General features: G+C 53.0%; 1 protein-coding gene across 3 annotated transcripts in view; it reads left to right on the top strand.

The window, feature by feature from the left end:
* The window catches only part of RNF216 (ring finger protein 216), a 43,768-nt gene that overhangs the window by 7,389 nt on the left and 14,320 nt on the right, over nt 1-22,059 (top strand). For all 3 annotated transcript variants that reach the window (XM_077316534.1, XM_077316533.1, XM_077316536.1), the window contains exons 3-13: nt 293-432; nt 874-1,698; nt 2,521-2,597; nt 3,379-3,481; nt 4,075-4,239; nt 5,263-5,377; nt 5,626-5,765; nt 6,226-6,276; nt 7,588-7,725; nt 8,945-9,093; nt 9,908-9,986. In XM_077316534.1, the coding sequence (XP_077172649.1) occupies nt 293-432; nt 874-1,698; nt 2,521-2,597; nt 3,379-3,481; nt 4,075-4,239; nt 5,263-5,377; nt 5,626-5,765; nt 6,226-6,276; nt 7,588-7,725; nt 8,945-9,093; nt 9,908-9,986 (1,982 nt within the window). The remainder of the gene's footprint in view (nt 1-292; nt 433-873; nt 1,699-2,520; nt 2,598-3,378; nt 3,482-4,074; nt 4,240-5,262; nt 5,378-5,625; nt 5,766-6,225; nt 6,277-7,587; nt 7,726-8,944; nt 9,094-9,907; nt 9,987-22,059) is intronic.

Below are 22,059 nucleotides of genomic sequence, written 5' to 3'. Positions count from 1 at the left end.
ACGCTTCTTGCATCTGGCAAAGTGGCCTCTCGTCCACCTCCTCCCAACAGCTGCAGCCTTCTGCCTGCCCTCTTAGTGTCTGGGGGGGGGGCAGAGCCGCCCCAGTGCTAAAAATCTGCAGCTGTGGCAGGGCCACATCTGGAGTCAGTGCCCTGGAGTTTCTCTTCCGTTCCGTCCTTATCAAACTCGAGAAACGTCTTTCAGTCCGGAGCTGTGAGGCCCTTAAAGAATGTGTATTTATGAGCCACCGGTCAGCCTGTGCCGGTAGATAAGTTTCTCAGCCTTCCTTCAGGCAGGAGAAGACACAGAGACGAGGCACTGATCACCATCTCGGACTCCTCGGATGAAGATTTGCCCGTGATGCTGGAAGTCCCTGTTCTCCGGCAGTGGGAGGATGAGGAGGATGACGACGACGTGGTCATCTTGATGGAGGTAATGCTATCCCGTCCCCTCCCCCCTATTTTACCTTGTCTTTGAATGGGCAGCAGTGTGGTGTAGTGGTTAGAGGGTCAAAATAAAACTTTCCGTGGGGAGCTGTGCCATGCGGCAGCAGAAGAGTCAAAGGTATCTGAGCAAGGGAGGCGTGACTCTTTGAGACTCCGACCCGGAAACCCTTACTGGTCTCTAAGGCGCTCCTGGGCTCAAATCTAGGCTAAGCCCGGAGAGACCCTGATCCAAATCCACACTTCTGCTGCCTCTTAAAGTGTCATGTCCAAAAATAAGGGTGTGTGAGAGAGATGGGGTCTTTTGGGCTTACTGCAAACATCAGCCCTTCCCACCACCAAAGTGAACCATGACATATTCACTCAGACCCAAAATCTCCTCTGGGAGAGATGCCTCGTTCTGCTAACTCCTGTCCATGTCTTCTTTCAGACGGCAGCCAAGCGGCTTCTGCGGCCCAACGTGATCCGGCCAGCCGCTCCCTGGCACGGTGTGAACAAGGCGGGGGAAGGAGGCTCCAGAGGCGACGGGACCCCCGGGCCTCACGACGGGCAGACGGCGCCCGTTTCCCTCAGGCGACACCCCACGCGCCGCAACTGTGTGAAGGCGAGTGGCGCAACGCTGGCCAGGCGCAAGAGCAACGACGATATCCTGGAGCTTCCGGAGTCCCCAGAGCCCGCTCGGCTGAAGGAGGAGGACGGGAGCGCACCCAAGCCAGGGCCCAGCGTGGCTCGGACGAGAGAGGCGAGACCGCCCTGCAAGGAGGAAGTCATCAATTTGGAGGAAGTCGTCCTGGTCGCTGACCAGGAAGGACGGGACCGGAGGGATGGGGATTCCCAGCCCAGGCGAGTGCCGGACCACGGGGGGGCCGTCCGATGCATCCAGGAGAACGCTCGGCTGGACCACCCGTACTTCCAGCCTGCAGACAAGGAGGCTCGGGCTGTAGGTGACCGCCTCTCTCCCCGACCGGCACAGTTGGAAGTCGAACTGGGGCCGCTCCCCAGGGCGTACCAGGAAGAGATCCCCGGGCCCGCCTTCCCACGGCCCGAACCCCAGCAGGACGGCATCCCAGGGCCTGCCTCGCCTCGCCTGGCGCACCCCCCGGAGGAGAAGGGAGAGCACCCGGCGGCAATAAACGAACAGGCAGGCCCGGCGTTCCCCGTGCAAGGGTCACTCGAGTCTGGCACCGGCAGTGTTCTCAAGCCGGCCACGCCTTGGCTGGACAAAGACCTCACCGCTTTGCTCGTCAGGGAAACGGTCAGTGCTCCTTCGCCCCTTCCACCAGGCAGGGGATGGTGGTGACGAGTCCTGCGCCCTCTGCTGGCAGCGTAGCAACGTTACTTCCGGTTGACACAGGAAGTGATGTCATCACGGTGCTGGCCAAATAACAGAGTGTCCCCACATCATCAGCGGCGTGATGACGTCACTGCTGGTCCATGCCATGTGATGTCTGTGACAGAGGTCTCGTCACGTCCCCCTTGCCCTGTGACCTGACCAACAGTGCAGAGGGGGACCCCACAGTGGAGGCCCCCAATTGGAGTCTGGGAACTCCAGTGTGTAGAGAAGAGTTAAGAGCAGGGGTAGTCAAACTGCGGCCCTCCAGATGTCCATGGACTACAATTCCCAGAAGCCCCTGCCAGCATTCGCTGGCAGGGGCTCCTGGGAATTGTAGTCCATGGACATCTGGAGGGCCGCAGTTTGACTACCCCTGGTTGAGAGAGTCAGTCTAGTATCTGGGAGTCCCGGGTTTGAATCCCCACTCATGCTTCCTGTTGAGCTTGGGCCAGTGACACTCCTGGAGCTTCACCTCCCTTTGTGTGCGGAGGAGAGGAGAATGCCGGAAGCCCCTTCAGCTTCCCATCGGGGTCCAAAAAGGGCAGATACTAATGAATTGAGTTACCCACCCCCAGTTCTGATCCTCCCTGCTGTTCCGGGATCCTTGCTGTCCAGAGTGCTGCTCGATAAGTAGCTCTCTACCCGAAGAAGTCAGGTCTCCCCCCCCCCCAATCTTTTTTAGAATGCTCGTCAATCCCAAAGCGTTCACGTCCTTGCCTGCATTTTCCTTTTCCTCCCGTGCAGGAAGCCAGGTTTCCGGATATAACCAGAGAGTACATCGAGGAGCTAATACGGAGCAAGAACTACTGTGACTTGAACATGTAAGAGTGCAGACTTTGGTGGTGCTTTTAGAAGCCCGTAAATGATGCTTTTTTTGTTTTGTTTTCCGGAGGCGGGGAGAGAATACCGTGGCGGAATTCAGCACCTACCCATCAGCACTGCCTGCGTGCTTTCCTGGCATCAAGCAGGGATTCCAGTTCCCTGCACGGCCTCCAGATTAGCCTGGGCGAAGGGTGGGCGCATTTCAGCAGGGCAATCCTCACCCTTCCTGCACTCTTTGCCCTGCCCGTTCTGAGGAGTGGCCTTAACTGACCCAGAGAATAGGACTTGTAATAAGGGATTTAAATTACAGGTGGAAAGGAACCCGCTGAATATTAAGGGAAGAATCGTAGAGTGAAAGTAGTTGGGCCAGTGGGATTGGTGGCCAGGGAGGCGGTGAACTCCCCTCACTGGCTGTCTTCAATAGCTGGACAAACATTTGTCAGGGATATGTTAGGCCGATCCTGTATTGAGTAGCGGGTTGGTGTAGATGACCTCTATGGCTCCTTCCTGCTTTCTGATTCTGTGTTTCTGATCCTGCTCTGCTGCAGAGCACACAGCCAGCCTTGACCCTTCGTAGCACTCTGACTTTCTCACCCCATTCAAGTTCTTCCCTCCTTGTCTGACTGGCTTGACTTTTCTCAGCCTCCCCGTGGCACCACCCATCTCACCACCCCCTTCACATACCCTTGGCCTGTTAATTCTTCTTTCTTGTGTGTGAGGACTCTGCCAAGGACACGATCCATTCCGTGTAACCCGCTGTTTGCATCTCCTCTCCTGCAGCCTTTGTAATTTTCTCCTGGAGAATCCAGATTATCCAAAGAAGGAGGGCAGAGTGGTTTTAAATCCCAACAGTAGCCTACTCTCCAGTCAAGAGGAGACAAAGGTGAGTGAGGAATTCTCAGGCGCGGGTAGGGTCTCTCTGTCTCTGTCTCTCCCTCTCTGTCTCTGTCTCTCCCTCTCTGTCTCTCTCTGTCTCTGTCTCTCCCTCTCTGTCTCTCTCTGTCTCTGTCTCTCCCTCTCTGTCTCTCTCTGTCTCTGTCTCTCCCTCTCTGTCTGTCTCTGTCTCTCCCTCTCTGTCTCTTTCCAGTTCCACCTTTGACCTTGCCTGATGTTCCATTCCACGGATAATTTAATCTGCTGCTCTCTCCCAGTGGATCTTCTCCCAGGATAGTCACTAAAGGACTCCTCAGCCCTCCTAGTAGATGTCTTTCCGAGAGCAAACATAAAACGGCTGGAGCGTTGGGAATAGGGGAAACCTGAGTTCGAATCTCTGCTCAGCCCCCAAAATTCGGGCAGATCCCAATCCCTGACTTGGTGGAGGGATAAAAGTGGTGTGTGTTTGTGTGTGTTGGGGGGGGGGAGTGTGAACTATGCACATGCCTTTGGGCTCAGTTCCTCAGGAGGCGCAAGTAGACACATCAGCAGCTCCCTTTCAAGCGTGGTCGCCGACTCTGCCTTTCCCCTTCCTCCCTTTAGGTCGCCAAAGTCGACTACTTTGACTTCGCCAAGCTCGCCCCGCTCGACCAGCGCTGCTTCATCCAAGCCGCCGATCTCCTCATGGCCGACTTCAAGATGCTGAGCAGCCAGGACATCAAGTGGGCGCTGCACGAACTGAAGGGACACTATGCAATCACGCGCAAGGTCCCGCCCCGTTCCAGTTCCCCTCCTTCCGTTCTTTGTATCCTCCCCCCCCCTCCTCTAGAGGTGCCTTTCTCCTTGTGGGAAAGGAGATGTATAGCCAGTCTTTGTCCAGTCAGGAAGTCTGTCCCGACAAAGGGGGCATCCTCAAGTGTGCCCTGTCACTCAGTAAATCTCGTTGCTGTCTGGATTGCATAGAGTAGCGATCCCCAATCTGTGGGCCGCGGACCACATGTGGTCCTTTGACTAATTGGAGGTGGGCCCCGAAGGAGGCCTTCTCCCCCCCCCCCCCTCCGGCCCTTTACTTCATCCCCCCCCCCCCAGCCCTTTACAACACACTTCATTTTTGTGGCGTGTCTGTCTCTTATTTTGAAGGGATGTTTAAACATTACCATAGCGATCAGAGAGCGTCAGGGCAGTGGTTGAGAGTAGAGGAGTAAACTACCCCCCCCCCACCGGACCTCAGTAAAAGGCGTTGAGTGGTCCCCGGTGATAAAAGGTTGGGGACCCCTGGCATAGAGGGATCTGATGTACACTGCCCTCCTTAGAGGAAAAGTTTGCCACAAGGGTTAGAAACAGACGGTTTGCAAAAGGAAATAGATTTTTCGATACATCATGGGACCCTGTCTATAAGAAGCTCTCTTCTCTGTTTTAAAAAGCTTCTGTTTACTGCTTTTATGTCACCCTTTCCCGCTAAGGAGGACTTTTTCCCTTCCTCTGGCAAAGCGGTGAGCTTGGGACTTAAAAGTGTCCGTTTATTTTTTTTAATTTATGAGCTGCCTTTCTACCTAGCAGAAGTCAAGTTGGCATATCGTGTAAATACGGCAAGAGCTATAAAAAAAACCCGTAGGGCCATTATGGAGTTGTATGTGGAGTATTGTTTCCTGTCTTCAGATGGCTTAAGAACTGGGCCCCCATCACGTATGAAATGGTTGGGGTGTGGTGCCTCTGCCCCTGTGAGTGGCCCTGGAGACATTTGCTTGCTTCTGCCTACCCAACTACCATTCCCTCTGCTTATCTTTTCAGGCCTTCTCCGACGCCATCAAAAAATGGCAGGAGCTCTCCCCAGAAGCCAGCGGGAAGCGAAAAAGGAGGAAAGAAATGAACCAGTATTCCTACATAGACTTTAAATTCGAGCAAGGTGAGTTGGAAGGAGAAGAGCGTGCAGGTAGGACAGTGGAAAGTGGCTCTCTTCTCCCCCCCTCTCCCCTGGTCCAGCAAAACGGGTGCTGTGCCAAAGAGCAAGCAACGCAGGATGGGAAAGGCCATGGAGGTAGTGGGAGGAGGGCAGAGTTGAGATGCAGGCCCAGAGAATTCACAAACCTTCCCCCCTTCTTTCCCTCCTCTTTGCCTCCCCGGCTCGGTGCTTCCTCTCTGCCACCACGCCAGGTGAGATGAAGATCGAAAAGCGCATGTTCTTCTTGGAGAACAAGAGGCGGCACTGGAGGAGCTACGACCAGCTTGCTCTCCTCCCGGCGGTTCAGCTGGAGAGGGAGTTTTATGAACAGAAGGTGAAAGAAATGGCCGAGGTGAGTCGCAGGCTGTGCGCGAGTTCTGGAGGCCCTTGGTGGCCCTAGCAGTTCGGAGGCACTCGGAATGGTGACTAGGCGGCTGCAGGCCTTTCCCAACAGACTCAGCTGCGGTCTGTGCACCAGCGTGGCATGGACGCTTCCCAGGATGCATGAATGAGCCAGATCTGCCCATTGTTTACACAACTGTATTGTAAGAAGGGCCCTGAAGGTCTGTCAGGTTCAGCATCCCATTTCCCACTTCGGTAGGCCCCGTCTGGAATGAGCAGAGACGAGCTCCTTGCCTGTATTAACCTGTGCAGTGTTGTATAATAGGAAACCAGAGGGAGGGAAGGAGGGCTGGTGGCTTATCGGAAGAGCCTCTCCTTGGTTCCAGGTTCTGACTGAGCATAAAGCACCTTCACGCACGTTCATTTGCTGTGTCTCTTTGACGCCAAGCGTGTTCCTCTTGTCTTTGCAGCATGCGGACTTCCTCCTTGCCTTGCAGATGAATGAGGAGCAATATCAAAAAGTAAGAAAACCAATTTGCCCAGAGAGGTCGGTCCCACGGCACATTGAGACCAAGTTTGTTAGGAAGTGATATTCCGATCTAAGCCGGCCCCACACAGGCCACTGAGACCGGCTTAGCCCCTTGTGCTGCAAATCACGTCCCAGGTTCAATCCCTGGTATCTCCAATTAGAAGAAGAAGAGTTGGTTCTTATATGCCGCTTTTCTCTACCTGAAGGAGGCTCAAAGCGGCTTACAGTCGCCTTCCCTTTCCTCTCCCCACAACAGACACCCTGTGAGGTGGGTGAGGCTGAGAGAGCCCTGATATCACTGCTCAGTCAGAACAGCTTTCTCAGTGCTGTGGCGAGCCCAAGGTCACCCAGCTGGCTGCATGTGGGGGAGTGCATGCCGGCATGCCAGATTAGAAGTACACACTCCTAACCACTACACCAAACTGGGTAAAAGGACCCACCAGGAGATGATAGGAAAGACCTCAGTGGCTCAGTGACAGAGCCTCTGTTTGGCATGCAGAAGGTCCCAGATTCAATCCCTGGTATCTCCAGTTAGAAAGACCTGGCAGTGGGTGATGTGAAAGATTTCCCCCTAAGGCCTTGAAGCGCCACTGCCAGTCTGAGCAGACAATACCAACCTCGATGAACTGAGGGTCGGATTCAGCTGCAGGGGTGACCTCCTCTTAGGTTACGGTTAGATCTTTGCAGAAACTTGTCTACCATCCCATTTTGGAAGCATTTGCCTTACACAACAGATTGCACGCCAATGAAACAATTTTCAAGCTGGCGATGGCAAATGAACAGCTTATTCCCCTATAAACAATTCCTCAAACTTCCAAAACATCAAAACGAACTCCTAGGTATTTTTCCCCGTTTTCGGTATCTTCGTCAGTGATGTAAATACTTTTTAACAGGTCCTTTTTAAATGCACTCCTATCATATCTCAGACGAATCTAATCTTGATCCTATGGTAATGTATATGCAGTTTAATCTGCAAATATTTCTGTAGTATCTACCATACAGAGGTCTACAAATCTTAGCATCACCAAGTGTGAATGCTCTTTCGTAGGCATTGGGGCTTGTCCCACACTGCTCCGAGATGCATCAGTGATCTCATTGAGCAGGTGGAGACAAGAGCATGGATCTGCCCCACACTTCCAGCCCCATGTCCCTTGCCTTGCCAGCTGTGGCGTGGTGACCTCGATGTGGCCTTCCTGCACGTGGTGTCCGATAGCTGGAAAGAAGCTGCGTTTGTGGCGGGTTATGCCGCAGCGGCTTCCTCTCAGAGCCGGGATTGATCCCGGGGGGAATTTTGGTTTGGCAGGACGGCCAGATGATCGAGTGCCGGTGTTGCTACGGGGAGTTTGCGTTTGAGGAGCTGACGCAATGCACCGACGGCCACTTGTTCTGCAAGGAGTGCCTGATCAAGTACGCTCAGGAGGCGGTGTTTGGCTCTGGAAAGGTGAGGATGCCCTCGAGGGCGTGGAGGGGGGGGAAGGAAGTTGGAGGTGTTGGGTGGTCCTGGGAAGAATTCATGGAAGCTTTTCTAGCCTGCCAGATGTGCTCCTTTCCCCAGCGCTCTGCTTCCTCTTCTTCCTCCGATTCCTTCACTCCCAGTTTATTTATTTGCTTATTTATGGTCCGTCTTTTTCACGGAGAGCCTCTTGTGGCGCAGAGTGGTAAGGCAGCAGACATGCAGTCTGAAAGCTCTGCCCATGAGGCTGGGAGTTCGATCCAGCTCAGGGTTGACTCAGCCGTCCATCCTTCCGAGGTGGGTAAAATGAGTACCCAGCTTGCTGGGGGGTAAACGGTGATGACTGGGGAAGGCACTGGCAAACCACCCCGTATTGAGTCTGCCATGAAAACGCTGGAGGGCGTCACCCCAAGGGTCAGACATGACTCGGTGCTTGCACAGGGGATACCTTTACCTTTCTCATGGGGGCTGAGGGTGGATTACTCAGAGGAAGTCAGAGCAGCAGACCCCGTGGGATGTAATTCGAGCTAGAAGCTCGAATTTCGTCGAGGGGAATAAAAAAGAAACACTATAATCTGCTCCTTTGTGTGTGCGTGAATTAATACATTCAAGAGAAGGAGATGAACGCACGTGCTTCTCTTGGTCCAGTGTTCTAGGGATCTGGCAAGGTGTGTTCACTCTTAGCTTAGGCCTTTTTCAGCCTAGCTCACTGGACAAGAGGCCACCCTACTGCAGGATGTCCTGGAACCGGAGAAGGTTGAGAATGGCTAAGCTAATATATGACATTGGTGTGGTTTTTGGGCAAGCATACATTGGGGACTGCACTTTCGCAAGCCGGTCCCGGAAAAGGTTTCCACAGCTTTCTAGGGGGCTAGGAGCCCCCCTCTGGAGCTTTCCCACCACGGGGAGGAGGAGGAGGGGCTCTACTCCTCTCCATAAGACCGCTTGCTGAACAACAGTTGTAGTTAAGCTCAGTCCTGTATTTTCCTGGGTCAGATTTTCATTTCTAAAATACAAATCCGCCGTGGAATGAGCAGGGGTGACCATAAGGGAAGGCTGTCTTGTGACCCTCTTGGTGGCCCGTTTTTGGGCCCCGACCCACAGGTCGGGAAACACTAACCTAGAAAATGCTCCGATGAGTGTGAACAGACTGACGGTTGATTTCCTGTGATCTCCGCCCCCCCCCCGCCCCTCCCTCTGTGCGCAGTCTGAGCTGAGCTGCATGGAAGGGAGCTGCACGTGCTCCTTTCCAACCAGCGAGTTGGAGAAGGTGCTTCCGGAGAACATCCTCCGCAAATACTACGAGCGGAAGGCGGAGGAAGAAGTGGCAGCGGCCTGTGCGGATGAGCTGGTCAGGTAAGGGGCAGCGGATTGGCCGGGATCAGCTCGACATGCATGTCGCCCACATCCTGCCTTGTTTCCCTGGCCCGCGTGTCACTGCAAGACCCAATTTGCCGTGTCCAGAATAATAATTTGTAATAACAATGCTTTTTTTAAGGTGTGTCTTTAAAGAAAAATGCAGTGTTCTGATTCTCGAACGGATGGTGCCTTTTCCTGCAGGTTCCTCCCCGTTTTGTTTCCCCTTTTTACTTTCCCTTCCTCCTTCCCGTCCGTTTTGGGGGAGGCTGGAAGAGTGAAACGGTTGCAGCAACGGCTGCTAATTCTTCGTGTAGTGCAAGGACATGATGCGCGACTTCACACACGGTGGTTGTGGGGAGAATTTGCAGGAAGCACCACGCTTCTGCAGAAAACGTGAGGCTGCCAAAATAATCTCCAGTGGGCGATGTGAGGCCCTGGCGGGCAGAAGCCCCCTCCGCCATCGCCTCCCGCCCTTGAGAACCACTTGACAGGCACCAGAAATGTGTCAGTAGGCACCGTGGTGCCCACAAGCACTTCTTTGGACACCGCCGTGTTAGGCAACCAGAAAGAACAAAAGGACTTCCATGCTGGGATAATACATCAGCTCCCTGCCCCCGCCCCCATTAGCATCCTTAAATTGCAAGCTGTGGGGTTCTGTGCCTTCATCTTTCTCACAGCCGGGCCGCAGGTTAGTTTTTGGAGTCCGGGGGGTGCAAGCAGATGATCGGGAGGGTTGCCCAAGCCCCTCTGAACAGTTTGGGCCAGAGGCTGCTACCCAATATGCTGATCTCTGCCCTGCCTTGCTTCCCAGGTGTCCCTACTGCAACTTCCCTGCCCTGCTGGACAAGGAGGTGAAGCGATTCAGCTGCCCTAACCCTCGCTGCAGAAAGGTAAGCAGGGCGGGGCGTCACAGCCGGAGGTGGGGTGAGGGGGTCTCTGCTGCTGTTTAGGATGCCAGGTTGATGAGCAAGCCCCGCGTTTTGGAAAAGGGATCTTCGCTTGGAACGGGTGCTACAGGGCGTGGTCTCTGCTGGATCCATTCAGTGAGTCTCTGTATGGGGGAGGGCTTGCGCCTGTAAGGTTTTTTGCAGCCACTAGGTGGCACCCTCGGCTCATCCACAGTCAGAACGGCTTCTCTGAAAAGTGAATCACGTTTGCTTTGAACAAACTAGCCCTGTGTGTGTGTTTGCGCGTGCTTGCGTATGTACACACACACACACAAGAGAGAGAGAAAGAGACTGCAGTGGGTTCAGGCTTTTGGAGGTATTTTCATAAATAAATGATATAGAGACTATATCATTAGGTGGCAAACTGTGGGGGGGAAGACTGAGTTTAGTACAGAAGCTGCAAAGAGTGTACATGCTCAGCAACAGATAAGGATGCTTAACGTGACTTCCAGGTTAGACTACTGTAATACATTTTGTATGGAGCCACCCTTGACGATGACTTTGTAATTGCCGCTGGTCCAGAATTCAGCAGCATGCCTCTTGTTTGGGAGCCGGCATTTATGCACATTTCCGGCTACAGTTCAGATTTAACCTTTTGATCCCTCCCATGCCCTGGGAACCCACATACTTTGCAAACTGGAAGGGGAAGGGTGTTGCTGGACCAGGTTCCCTTGGAGGTGTGAAGATGGCCTTTTGTTGTTGAGTTGGAAGACCCCATTTTGGTGTCGTGGTTAGGAGTGCGGACTTCTAATCTGGCATGCCGGGTTCGATTCCCCACTCCCCCACATGAAACCAGCTGGGTGACCTTGGGCTAGTCACAGCGCTGATAAAACTGTTGTGACCGAGCAGTAATATCAGGGCTCTCTCAGCCTCACCCACCTCACAGGGTGTCTGTTGTAGGGAGAGGAAAGGGAAGGCGACTGTAAGCCACTTTGAGACTCCTTTGGGTGGAGAAAAGCAGCATATAAGAACCAACTCTTCTTCTTGTGTTGGAAAATCCTGATACATATTTCTGCAGTCATAAACAGCTTCTTAAGTGATCTCTATTTGAAGCTTTCTTCATGATTATCTTTTTTGAGGATCATGATTTTAAAACTGTTTGCCTTATATTTTGGAGAGGGCCGTATGTGCCTCTTGTGACCAAAGTAACAGGGCTATAAATGCTTAAATAAGCCTACGCTATAGCGTAAACGGGTGGGAGGCAATTGTGCATGGATTTCTCTCTCTCCGAGCTGAAGGAACCTGTGTTTGCTGGCGCCTTGCATCTTTAATCCCACTAACTGTGACTAACTTGCTGGAGAAGGCAGGAATGGGAGCACCCCCCTGGTATCGGTACACAGTAAGCAGAACATGCTCTTGCATCAGCTGTCACAGCCTCAGAGGGATCGGCTCTAGCCGGCATCCGTAGCTTAAATGGCCTGGCCATATGGCACTAAATTCCTTCCGCAGCTCTTAAGTCAAAATTATGGAAAACAGGATGGAACCTCCATGTCCAGGGGTAGTGTATCCCCAGGAGCTGGCAAGTGGAATCACATAGCACAAGTTGCTGCCTTTCAACGCCTGCCTTATAAATCTCAGAAACGGGGTGCTGGGATAAATAGACCTTGCTTTTACAGCAAACTGCTGCCTGTTTTTCCTCCCCTCGAAACCTGCCTCCCTCCTTCAACCATTAATGTGATTATAGGCTCATTTTTTGGGTTCCCTTAGCTGTCAGCCTATACAGCTGCTGTCAGGGGCTTGCCCTCCCGCCCCAATCTGCCAGACGATTGGCTCGCACAGGCCCTGCATGCGCCCGGGGAAAGCTCGACTTGCTGACAGCTGCAGATTCCTTGCCAGCGTCGTTGCGAACGCCGAATATTGCAGGCAGGGGGGAGGTGGCCGTGAGCCCTCTTTGCAGTCTCAGCACAGAGCACTGCAGCGTTTCCCAGCGAAGCTGAGAGATGGGGGGGGGGCATGCCAGGGTACTGTTGGCATGGCGACAGCCCATCTCAGAGCGTTGGCGTGCCGCCCCTGCCGGGGAAGGAGGTTGCCGGGGAAGGAGGCTAGTGCAAGAAGCATGAGAGTGTAGAATGCCAGAGCCTTTTGCGTGTGTGTGTTTTTGGCCCAGGTGTAAAAGCATCTAGGAAACGATCCTTTTTTTTTCAAAAAATATATTTTTCTCCTTGAGAAATGGTTCAATCCCTGAACAGGCGGAGCCGAGATTCTAAGGGCTCTTTGCCTGCCATGAGCGGTGCCCGAAATCAGACCGGGGGCCTGCCAGGTCCGAAGCACAAGCATTTCCACTGAGCCGACAGCAGCTCCTCCGTCACCCCCTTTACTCGGGCAGACAACGCCTCCCCAAGGCCTTAACGTTTGCTTTTGAAAGTTTTGCATTCTTGCGCTCTGTTTCTGCTTGTCCTAACAATCCAGAAAGCCTTGAAACAATCGCTAAAACAATAGCGCAGTCTTTTTGAGGCCTGAAGGTTACAGTTTGCAAAATTGCACATAGAAGGAAGGAAGAAAGGAAGAAAGGAAGAAGGCTTTTTTTCTCCTGAGGTCACCTTAAATGAGGACGGTCAGGCGGGTCTTCCTGCCTTACAAAGCTCGTGTTCTTCCCCATCTCCGTAACCACCCCAGATTCTCACCGTGGGCTTGCAAAACAGCGGGTGCTGGATTTCTCCAGGGTGCACCATGGTAAAGTGCCTGCCCAGCTAATGTGGGAGCATATCACAAGGCATGGAACAAACTGCATTTGCTTTGTCCACCTGTGGCAAAAGGTTGTGAGGGGAGACCAGAGCGGGGAAAGGGGCCTTTGCCCGTCATGCAGTCTTTTGGCTGAGCCGGGCCCTCTGTCCCTCCTATCAAAGCACACAAACTATTGCTCCGTTTTAGTCTTGTGGCTTCTCTCCCTTCCGGATGTCAGAGGAGCCTTGCTGTTCCTCACACTTCCAGCGGCCACGGTCATGCTGGCAGATCATGCCTGTATTGTAGGAAGTAAGAACATGCTTGCATTGCTTTTGGAGGGGGGGGGTGATTCAAATGCGGAATTCGCTGCCGGAGGGTGGAGTGATGGCCACAGGAATAAACAGCTTTAAGAGGGAATTAGGGAGATTCGTGGAGGATCAGGCTATCAGTGGCGACTAGCCCTGCTGACTGAGGGAGACCTCCAAATTCAGAGGCACTAATCCTCTGAACCCCAGTGCCAGGAGACAGCATCAGCGGAAGGCCCCAGCCTCTCTGCCCTATGGCCGGCTGTCTAGAGCAGAGGTAGTCAAACTGCGGCCCTCCAGATGTCCATGGACTACAATTCCCAGAAGCCCCTGCCAGCATTCGCTGGCAGGAGCTCCTGGGAATTGTAGTCCATGGACATCTGGAGGGCCGCAGTTAGACTACCCCTGGTCTAGAGGAATTGGTTGGCCACTGGGTGAGACAGGATGCCGGGCGAGATGGACCGCCGGCCTGATCCAGCAGGGCTCTTGCGGTGTTCTTATGTTGTTTTCTTTCCCCTGACCAAGAAACCACTCGAGAATCCGCTGACGTAGCCAGTTGGCCGCAAAGCCTCCCTGGCAGACGTCCAGCAGAGTTCGGGGTGTGAAGCTTTTGAACTTCCAGGCTTTCTCTCTCTCCCTACGAATGCCTCTGCAACCTTCTCCCCTCCGAATCGTGCCCTTGGCAACGCGCTCCGTTGACTCCTTGCCAGCAGCACAACAAACGGCGCACTTCCCACCCGCAGACGCTCTCTCTGTCTCTGCGGCTGCTGTGCAGGCAGTTTTTCATTCTTCTGCCATAAAAGGCCAGTGGGAAAGGGGGCTGCGGCCTTGGTGCCGGGTGCGACGGAGGAAAGGGGGCGGGGAAGACGGAGCCGGCACGGCCGGCGTGAAGGTGGCAGGGCGTGGGCGGAAGGCCAACTCCCTGGCAGGCCGGCTAACCTGCGAGAGGGAGGCGCGAGGGCTGGCCCTCCTGAGATTGCTGCGGACCTGGCCGTGCCAGGCGGTGGGCATGCCCTCGCTGGAGTCATGCTTCTTCCCAGAATCACCTGTGCACCTTGTGCAATGCTGGAAGGGTGTTTTTTTTTTTTGGAGGTTTCAGAAGCTGTAGAGTTTTGCAGAAGGGGAGTTGAAGCACGGTTTCTAATGCCAGTGAGATAATTGGGCTGCAGGGGACTAAGGATTGAATGCCCATCGTTGAGGGGTCCTGGAGGGCACACAAACGGCTCCAGCAGCCCCCCCCCCCCCTCTCAGGGTTTTGCTGCCCATCACCTCTGTGTGGACAGGCACGCATGTCAGCAGATGTCTCCTCTTCTCCCAGCCTCCCCCAGTCCTGCTCAGAGTCTCCGAAAACAGGAATTCTCTAACCACCGGGTATAAAAATAGGCCCTGCAAGTTTGGGAAACGAAGCTCTCCCCCCCCCCCCCCCAGCTCCAGGCTCCTGCCATATATAGCCATATCATTGAAAGAGAAGAGGATTCTGCCATAATAGGCCACGAGGGCATCTTCCGGCCCTCTGGCGCCCATTCAGAAAAGGAAGCAGACATTGACCTATTTTTTTTTTAATTCATTAAGCTAAGCCTGTTGGTGTGAGTCAATCTCCTGTCACCTGCTTGGCGGGGACCAGTTTCTCAGGTGTGCGAGAAGCCCGAGGCTCCAACCACGGACAGCTGGGCTGTACTAGTTTAGTTTAAGGGAATAAGATGGGGGGGGGCTTTCTTTGCAACCCATCCGAGGACGCCTGGGAAGCTTCCCCTGTAGTCCGGCTTCCTGTGCACGAGGAAACGGCTTCTCACGAGAGGACGGATGTAGCTTAAGCTGTTGGAAGAAGAGAGGAGGCGGCAACCTGCAGACCACGAAATGCCAGTGGAGTTACTTTAGCTGGGATGACCGTCTCTAACTCTCAAAATCTGAGGGGGGAGTTGAGTTGAGCTGGCCCTGGTGCCAGTAAAGGGTTTTCTAGACAAAAGACATCCAGAGGTAATTTCACCTCTTTCTGTGCCCAGCACACCGCCCTCTTGAATCTCATGTCTTGAATGAACAAACAGTGTGAGACGTGAACTTTACCGAGGTTTTTGCCAGTGCTGTGAATAAGCAAGGTGTGCCTGTCAGAATGCATGGCAGAAATTTGGGGCCTCCGGCCAGGATTGTGGTGCTGCCATAGAGTACAAAGATGGCCTGTATCCCCCACCCTCCATGCCCTCTGAAGATAATTTGCCACTTTACTTCTCTCTGCATGCAACCTCAGCCCAGGTACAAAAGGCCAGTAAATGCGTTAGATTTGCAGTGGGCAGGTAGCCTGTGCGGTTCTGAAGCCTCCTCCTAACAAAACAAAATATGAACCAAAACAGCATTTGACAAAAGCCAGCGAAAAACCCTCACTTTCAGCAGCCCAATCCCGAAGGGTGAATCACCCGGTTTCTTCACATCCCCTTCCACCAGAAACAATTCGAAGCTTGCAGTTGTTAGCCAAGCGCTGACTCACGTCCTTTTATCAGGCATTTTTCTTGCAGTCTTAAAAGGGCAAAAGCCTCTCAAGCAAAGGGAGATCGATCCAGCCGGCCTTTCGAAATGGGTATCCCAAAACGCTCCCCCCCCCCGAAGCAAAATTAGAGCGGTGGCACAATGAGTCGATTTAGAAGCACACAACCCTGTGGTGAGTGAAAATTACTGGAACGGTGATCCCGAAAATCAGAGATAGGAGTTGCCTTTAATGTCTTACTTCTTATCTCAATGTTCTGACAGCCTGGCTCTTAAGGAATGCGTAGTCTTGTCTACACTCAGTAAATTACAAGGCCTTATGAATGCGTAGGAAACCATGGGGCTTTGGGTGGCCACAAGCTTTTTCTTCCCCAAAAGTCTTACATTCACGGCCGTCTTCCTTTGGAGTAAATACGGATGCTTGTCATCTTGCTAATGAATGTTACAAAACAGCCGAGCTTTAGGAATTGAACGCAGGCACATGGCTCCTACTGAGTCAAAGTCGCTGTGGGCGACTTCGATGGGCAGCACTTCTCCAGGGTCTCAGTCAGGGGTCTTTCCCACCTCCTGATCCACATGCTGAGCAGGTACTCTTTGCCATTGTTCCACAGTCCCTCCTTCCGGGACCCTCTATAAAAGCAGAGAATTTTCCGTTGCAGAAAGCATCCAGCCCGTGCTTTGTCACTTTGGCTCAACACAAACAGGATGGCAGCCTACAGTGGAGGAGCGAGAGGGTTGGGAGTGTCCTGCATAGTGCAGGGGGTTGGACTAGATGACCCAGGAGGTCCCTTCCAACTCTATGATTCTCTACGATTCTATGACATGCCGCGATTTAGTTCCCCTGTAACGTCTGCGCTTGTCGTATCACAATGGCGGGTGATAGTTTGTGGAGAAGAGCCGCAAGCCACCCAAGTCTGTAATTGTGGCACTTCTGATGCACACGTACAACTCACACTGGGTGGTTTGCCATTCAGGATCAGTATTTATTAATACCGTTGTAGACCAACAAATGAGCCTCTTGTGGCGCAGAGTGGTAAGGCAGCTGTCTGAAAGCTTTGCCCATCAGGCTGGGAGTTCAATCCCAGCAGCCGGCTCAAGGTCGACTCAGCCTTCCATCCTTCCGAGGTCGGTAAAATGAGTACCCAGCTTGCTGGGGGGTAAACGGTAATGACTGGGGAAGGCACTGGCAAACCACCCCGTATTGAGTCTGCCATGAAAACGCTGGAGGGCGTCACCCCAAGGGTCAGACATGACTCGGTGCTTGCACAGGGGGATACCTTTACCTTTACTAGACCAACAAAGGTTTTAAAAAACCCTAACCATTCATTTTTGTCTGTGTGTGAATACATCTTAAATGCACTCTTCGCCTTCCTGCAAGATTTTTGCTCCTTCCGTTGTTTGGTTTACTCCAACAGAGCAGGACAAAAATCAGAGAGAGAGAGAAAGCAGAGGGGTTTTTTTTTAAAGTTTTATTTTCAGAATTGTAACTTCGATCCTTTTCTGCATTCTGACCACCAAAGGGCAGCTGTGGTCAGCGATGTGCAGTTATTTCAGCATGAAAGCCGTCGAGAGGAGAGATGCTCGAGCTCTCTTAAACGCTTGAATGAAACACGCTCAGATAAAGTGCAGGTCGATGCACATCGTAATGCAAGAGCTGTAATCTGTTTAGACATTCCGCCTTCAGTTTCAGCAAATTCTGGTTTATAAAAGGTTGGGGGAATCAGAAGCCATCGCTTTTCAACTTTGGTTCAAGGCTTTATGTGGCGTGCTGCTAACTGCGCTCTCCGTTTTGGGGTTAATGGTTTGCTGCTACTGGTCTCTTTGGGAGAGGGAACTTCTAGGGCAGAGACCCAGCAAGAAGGCTGCTGGACACCTGAAAGGATTGCCAACCTCCAGGTGGGGCCTGGAGATCTCCCAAATTCCAACTGGTCTCCGGCTCAGTTACCCTGGAGACTGAACTCTGTGGGATTGTACAGTCCTGTAGAACGTTGATGGTCTGGATTAACATCCTCCCAGGGGTCAGGATCTGTTGCCACTAAAGTTCTCTGGTGTCCGGCAGCCTTTAGACCAGGGTTAGCCAAACTGCGGTCCTCCAGATGTCCATGGACTACAATTCCCCTGCAAACGCTGGCAGGGGCTCATGGGAATTGTAGTCCATGGACATCTGGAGCGCCGCAGTTTGGCTACCTACCCCTGCTTTCAGTCCTTGTGCACATCTGGAACGGGAGCTCTGAAAGCTGCCAGGAGGGGGCGCCTGAATCTTAAATATAATCCCCCCCTCAATTCTACAAGATGTCATTCCCAACCCTTCCCAATCCCCAACAGTGGGAACTAATAGAAATTCAGTTTTGCTAATCTGTACTGCTGATCATTTCCCTGGTCTGGAGGAAGGCGTGTCCATCACCAAACTGCTTAAGCAGCTCTTGCATCTCTGCCGTAGTTTCACCCTTTAAATGCTTCTTTTTGTCCCCATGGATGGGCGATGTTGTATCCCGCCCCCAAAGAGAATGCAAAAGTTCCGTTTCTCCACAGCAGAGATGCCTAGCCGTCAATGCGTGCGTTTGACAATCATGTTTGCTTGACAAGGGAAGAGATGAATTCACATCCGACCAGCCCTGCTCCTAGCTAACTGCGCTAAGCTCATTAGTAAAGCATCTTCATTGTGCTCGTAAGGTCTCCGGTTCAATCCCGGGCATTTCCAGTTAAAAGGACGGGGTTTTAGTTCAAGCAAGAGTCCTCTCCCTGTGGCAAGATTTTGGAGAACCGTCACCAGTGAGGGAAGACAAGATCGACCTTGGTGGTGAGCCTCGTATTTTGGGGGCCGGCTTCCTTTTTGTTCACACATCAGAGACGTGTTTTTGGATCCGCCATCTCCCTGGGCCTGGGCCACCCAAGTAACGTCGTTTTTAACGTCTACTCCCCGTTTATTTCGAAAGAGGGTTGCATAAGAGGGCCGTTTACTTCATCGCGGGCGGGTGTGATGCTCTTTGGATTTTTTTTGGCACACCTTCCAGCAGGGTGGGTCACTTCCCGACAGGCTGCCTTAGGACTGGATGCGTATCCAGGAGGCAAAGCTGTGCCTTTTGCTGGGAATGGACAAAGCAAAGCTGTTTGGACCAAATTCAGGTCAATTAGCAACGTTTGTCTTAAGCAGAGGTTAAGGTAAAGGTATCCCCTGTGCAAGCACCAGGTCATATCTGACCCTTGGGGTGACGCCCTCCAGCGTTTTCATGGCAAACTCAATACGGGGTGGTTTGCCAGTGCCTTCCCCAGTCATTACCGTTTACCCCCCGGCAAGCTGGGTACTCATTTTACAGACCTCGGAAGGATGGAAGGCTGAGTCAACCTTGAGCCGGCTGCTGGGATTGAACTCCCAGCCTCATGGGCAGACAGCTTCAGACAGCATTTCTGCTGCCTTAACACCCTCCACCACAAGGGGCTCTTTAAGCAGAGGTACATGATCCTAAATCCATTGAATCCTTGGGAGGGTGTAAACCTGCCTGTCGCTTACTTCTTCCACTTTACCTGACACAACTAAAAGTACTTATTCCAAACTGGAACGGCAAAGACGTTTTGTTCTCTTGCCCCCCTCTTAAATCCGAATGTGCAAATTGTGCTTCTCACTAGTTTCCCCCCCCCTCCAAAATCCTATCAGGTATGTATAGAAAATGATTACTGACCTATCATTCATGAACATTGAGAGTACGCAATGCGATGCAAATTATTTTGTGTTGTATGGCCCTCCATCCCTTCTTACATTTTCTGTGATGGTTTGCGGGAGCGGTGAGTAAAATCTGGCCATGCACTTCAGGAGGGCCAGCTGGTGAGAGACAATGCCAGGGACTTGAAATGACTCACCAAAACAATACACAATAGGTAGTTCTTCTATTGTTAGAACAGTTAAGAGTCCAGATGTGCGGAAACATCCCCCAACAAGGATCGATTCAAATGGGTGGCCGTGTTGGTCTGAAGTAGCACAATACAATCAGCCCAGTCTCACCTTTAAGACCAAGCTCGCGCCCTGAATAAATCTTGCTTCGCCTTAAAGGCGCTACTGGACTCTGATTTTACCACTCAACAAGGTGGAAGAACTGTACGCTTTTATGCCATGAGGTCTAGAATCTTTGGAGGGGTTGACTTAGTTTGTCACAGCTGTGCAGTTCTAGGTCCAGGGAGAAACTGGTGCCAGTTGTCCGGTTCTGCTTGGAGCTCGTCCTGTGTCCCAAAGTGGAAATGAGAACCCGTCCTGCGAGGACAAAAGCCATGAACTTTTGAGGAAGTATCTGCAGTTCCGGTTTTGCACGCTCTTTGTGGATGGCTTCCTTCCCCCCCCCTTTGCCTTTTATGGCCTGTTCTTGCTACTTTACCCTTTTACGGCCAAAGGACACGGTCATAAATGGGCTAGCAAGAGCTGGTTGCAAAGTCGAGGGCTCTGAGCCGTGCCCTCAAGGTGGGGAGCGTTCAGTTGACACAAGGGCCGAGTTCCACCACTCCCTTGCAGGAGCTCAGTTAGACGCACCATCGAAGGTCTGGGAAGCAGGGAATCCATCTTTTACCTACCGTATTTACGGCATGGCGATTAACGAGCGTGCAGAGAGAATTAAGGCTCATTAAGTGAGCCTCTGCTTCCTCGGCAAAGCTTCTCGTCATCTGCCTGGCTGGGAATTGTGTTTAATGATGGTTCACCTTCGCAGGGAGGTCGCCTTGGCCGGGCTGAGCGATCACCTTAATTCAAGGCTCTGAGAAGCATGATCGGCGTGCTGGAGCAGGGCGGGGAGGAGCAGGCCCACCGTCTGCTCTCCGTCTCTCAGTTCTGCTTTTTGGTCTGCACTGACCCAAGGCCTGCTCTCTCCCGCGCTTCTCCCACCCCTTCAGTGCCAAACGGAAGCCACCCACCCCAGTTAGCTCTCTCCTTCGCATCACATAGAATCATAGAATCATAGATTTGGAACGGGCCACACAGGCCATCTAGTCCAACCCCCTGCTCAACGCAGGATCATAGAGTAGGAAGGGGCCATACAGGCCATCTAGTCCAACCCCCTGCTCAACGCAGGATCATAGAATCATAGAATCATAGAGTTGGAAGGGGCCATACAGGCCATCTAGTCCAACCCCCTGCTCAACGCAGGATCATAGAGTAGGAAGGGGCCATACAGGCCATCTAGTCCAACCCCCTGCTCAACGCAGGATCATAGAATCATAGAATCATAGAGTTGGAAGGGGCCATACAGGCCATCTAGTCCAACCCCCTGCTCAACGCAGGATCAGCCCTAAGCATCCTAAAGCATCCAAGAAAAGTGTGTCTCCAACCTTTTCTTGAAGACTGCCAGTCACAGGAAAAGCAGGGTATAAAACCCTTCTTCTGTTTTCATTTGTCATTGGCCCCCTCCCCAGTTTCGGGAGGGCCTGTTTCAGCAATCCAAGCCTAGCCTGGGAATCCCAAGGGCCGTCTAATGAAATGACACTGCCTTGCCCCCGAACGCCAGCCTGAGCAGGTAGGCTGCTAGAGCACATCGGCAGGGCCTCAGGTTGCCACTTGAGCGTGGCGTCCCCAGACACTTCCCCGCCCAGGACATACTCTGCTCGGCGTGGCGCTTTGTGGGCACAACGCCAGCCGAGAGGGATCTGTTGATTCCCTTATTCTCAGCTGTGTGACAAGCCTCTCCGCTCCAGGTTGAACGATGCCAGGAATCGGCTCCCCTGCGAAGACAGGGAACGGCCTGTGGATTGCGGGTGGAAGGGCCTTTCGCCGGCAGGATCACAAGGGGATTGCTGTGCCAAAAAAACCCAAAAATCCCTTTACTTGCGCAACAGTCAGCTGCAGTAGTCAAAAAGAAAGGGCCAGCGTCCGAGGGGCAGGAGGCACAAGCCCTGTTACACAACCCCCTTTCCCGTCACAAGGCCCGAGGAAAGCAGCTCGCAGATAAACATGGAAATGTCCCCTGGTGCGTCAGTCCCGTGAAGGACGAGAAAGGACTCCGGGTCCACAGGTCCCTCCAAGCCAGCTGCGTGTGTTGCCTTTTATGGCAAAAGAGTAAGGCTGCGCACGGCGGGGTGGGGTTGGTGAAGAGGAAGGTGGTGCTATCTGCCCCATTGTTGAAGTCCACCGTCAGACGAGAGAGATTGCCAGAAACAAGGAGGAGGCAGAATAGGGGGGCGGTGGGGGAGGTCAGAGGGGTGCGGGTGTGTTTTTGCAGACTGCATTCCAGGTGTGGGCCTGCGAAACGGCCTCGTGAAAAGTCACCAGTGGTCCCACGAGTCCGGTATTACCCGCTCTGTGGTTTCCCACATCAGGCGGGAAGGTTTTTTCCGAGCTCACCCACTGGAGATCATCGAATGCCAGGAGCTGAGCCTGGGACCCTTTGCTTTCAGCAGGCCACCGAGCTACGGGCACAAATGCCCGCTTTTAACCTGTGCAGCTGTCCCAGAGGACACCTGGGGCCCAGCCAGTCGGGGTGGGGCAGAAAGGGACCCCAGCCGAGCGAAAACCCGGCACACCCTTAGGGTGTGTAGATAATCTTAGCGGAAACAGGGACAAATGAAGTGTAGGTCCTCTGCAGACTCTGCTG

Source organism: Paroedura picta, chromosome 17 (genome assembly GCF_049243985.1).
Source record: "Paroedura picta isolate Pp20150507F chromosome 17, Ppicta_v3.0, whole genome shotgun sequence".
In the NCBI taxonomy this organism is placed as follows: Eukaryota; Metazoa; Chordata; class Lepidosauria; order Squamata; family Gekkonidae; genus Paroedura; species Paroedura picta.
The sequence above is the reverse complement of the archived record's forward strand: the minus strand, read 5'-3'. Positions and strand labels throughout refer to the sequence as shown.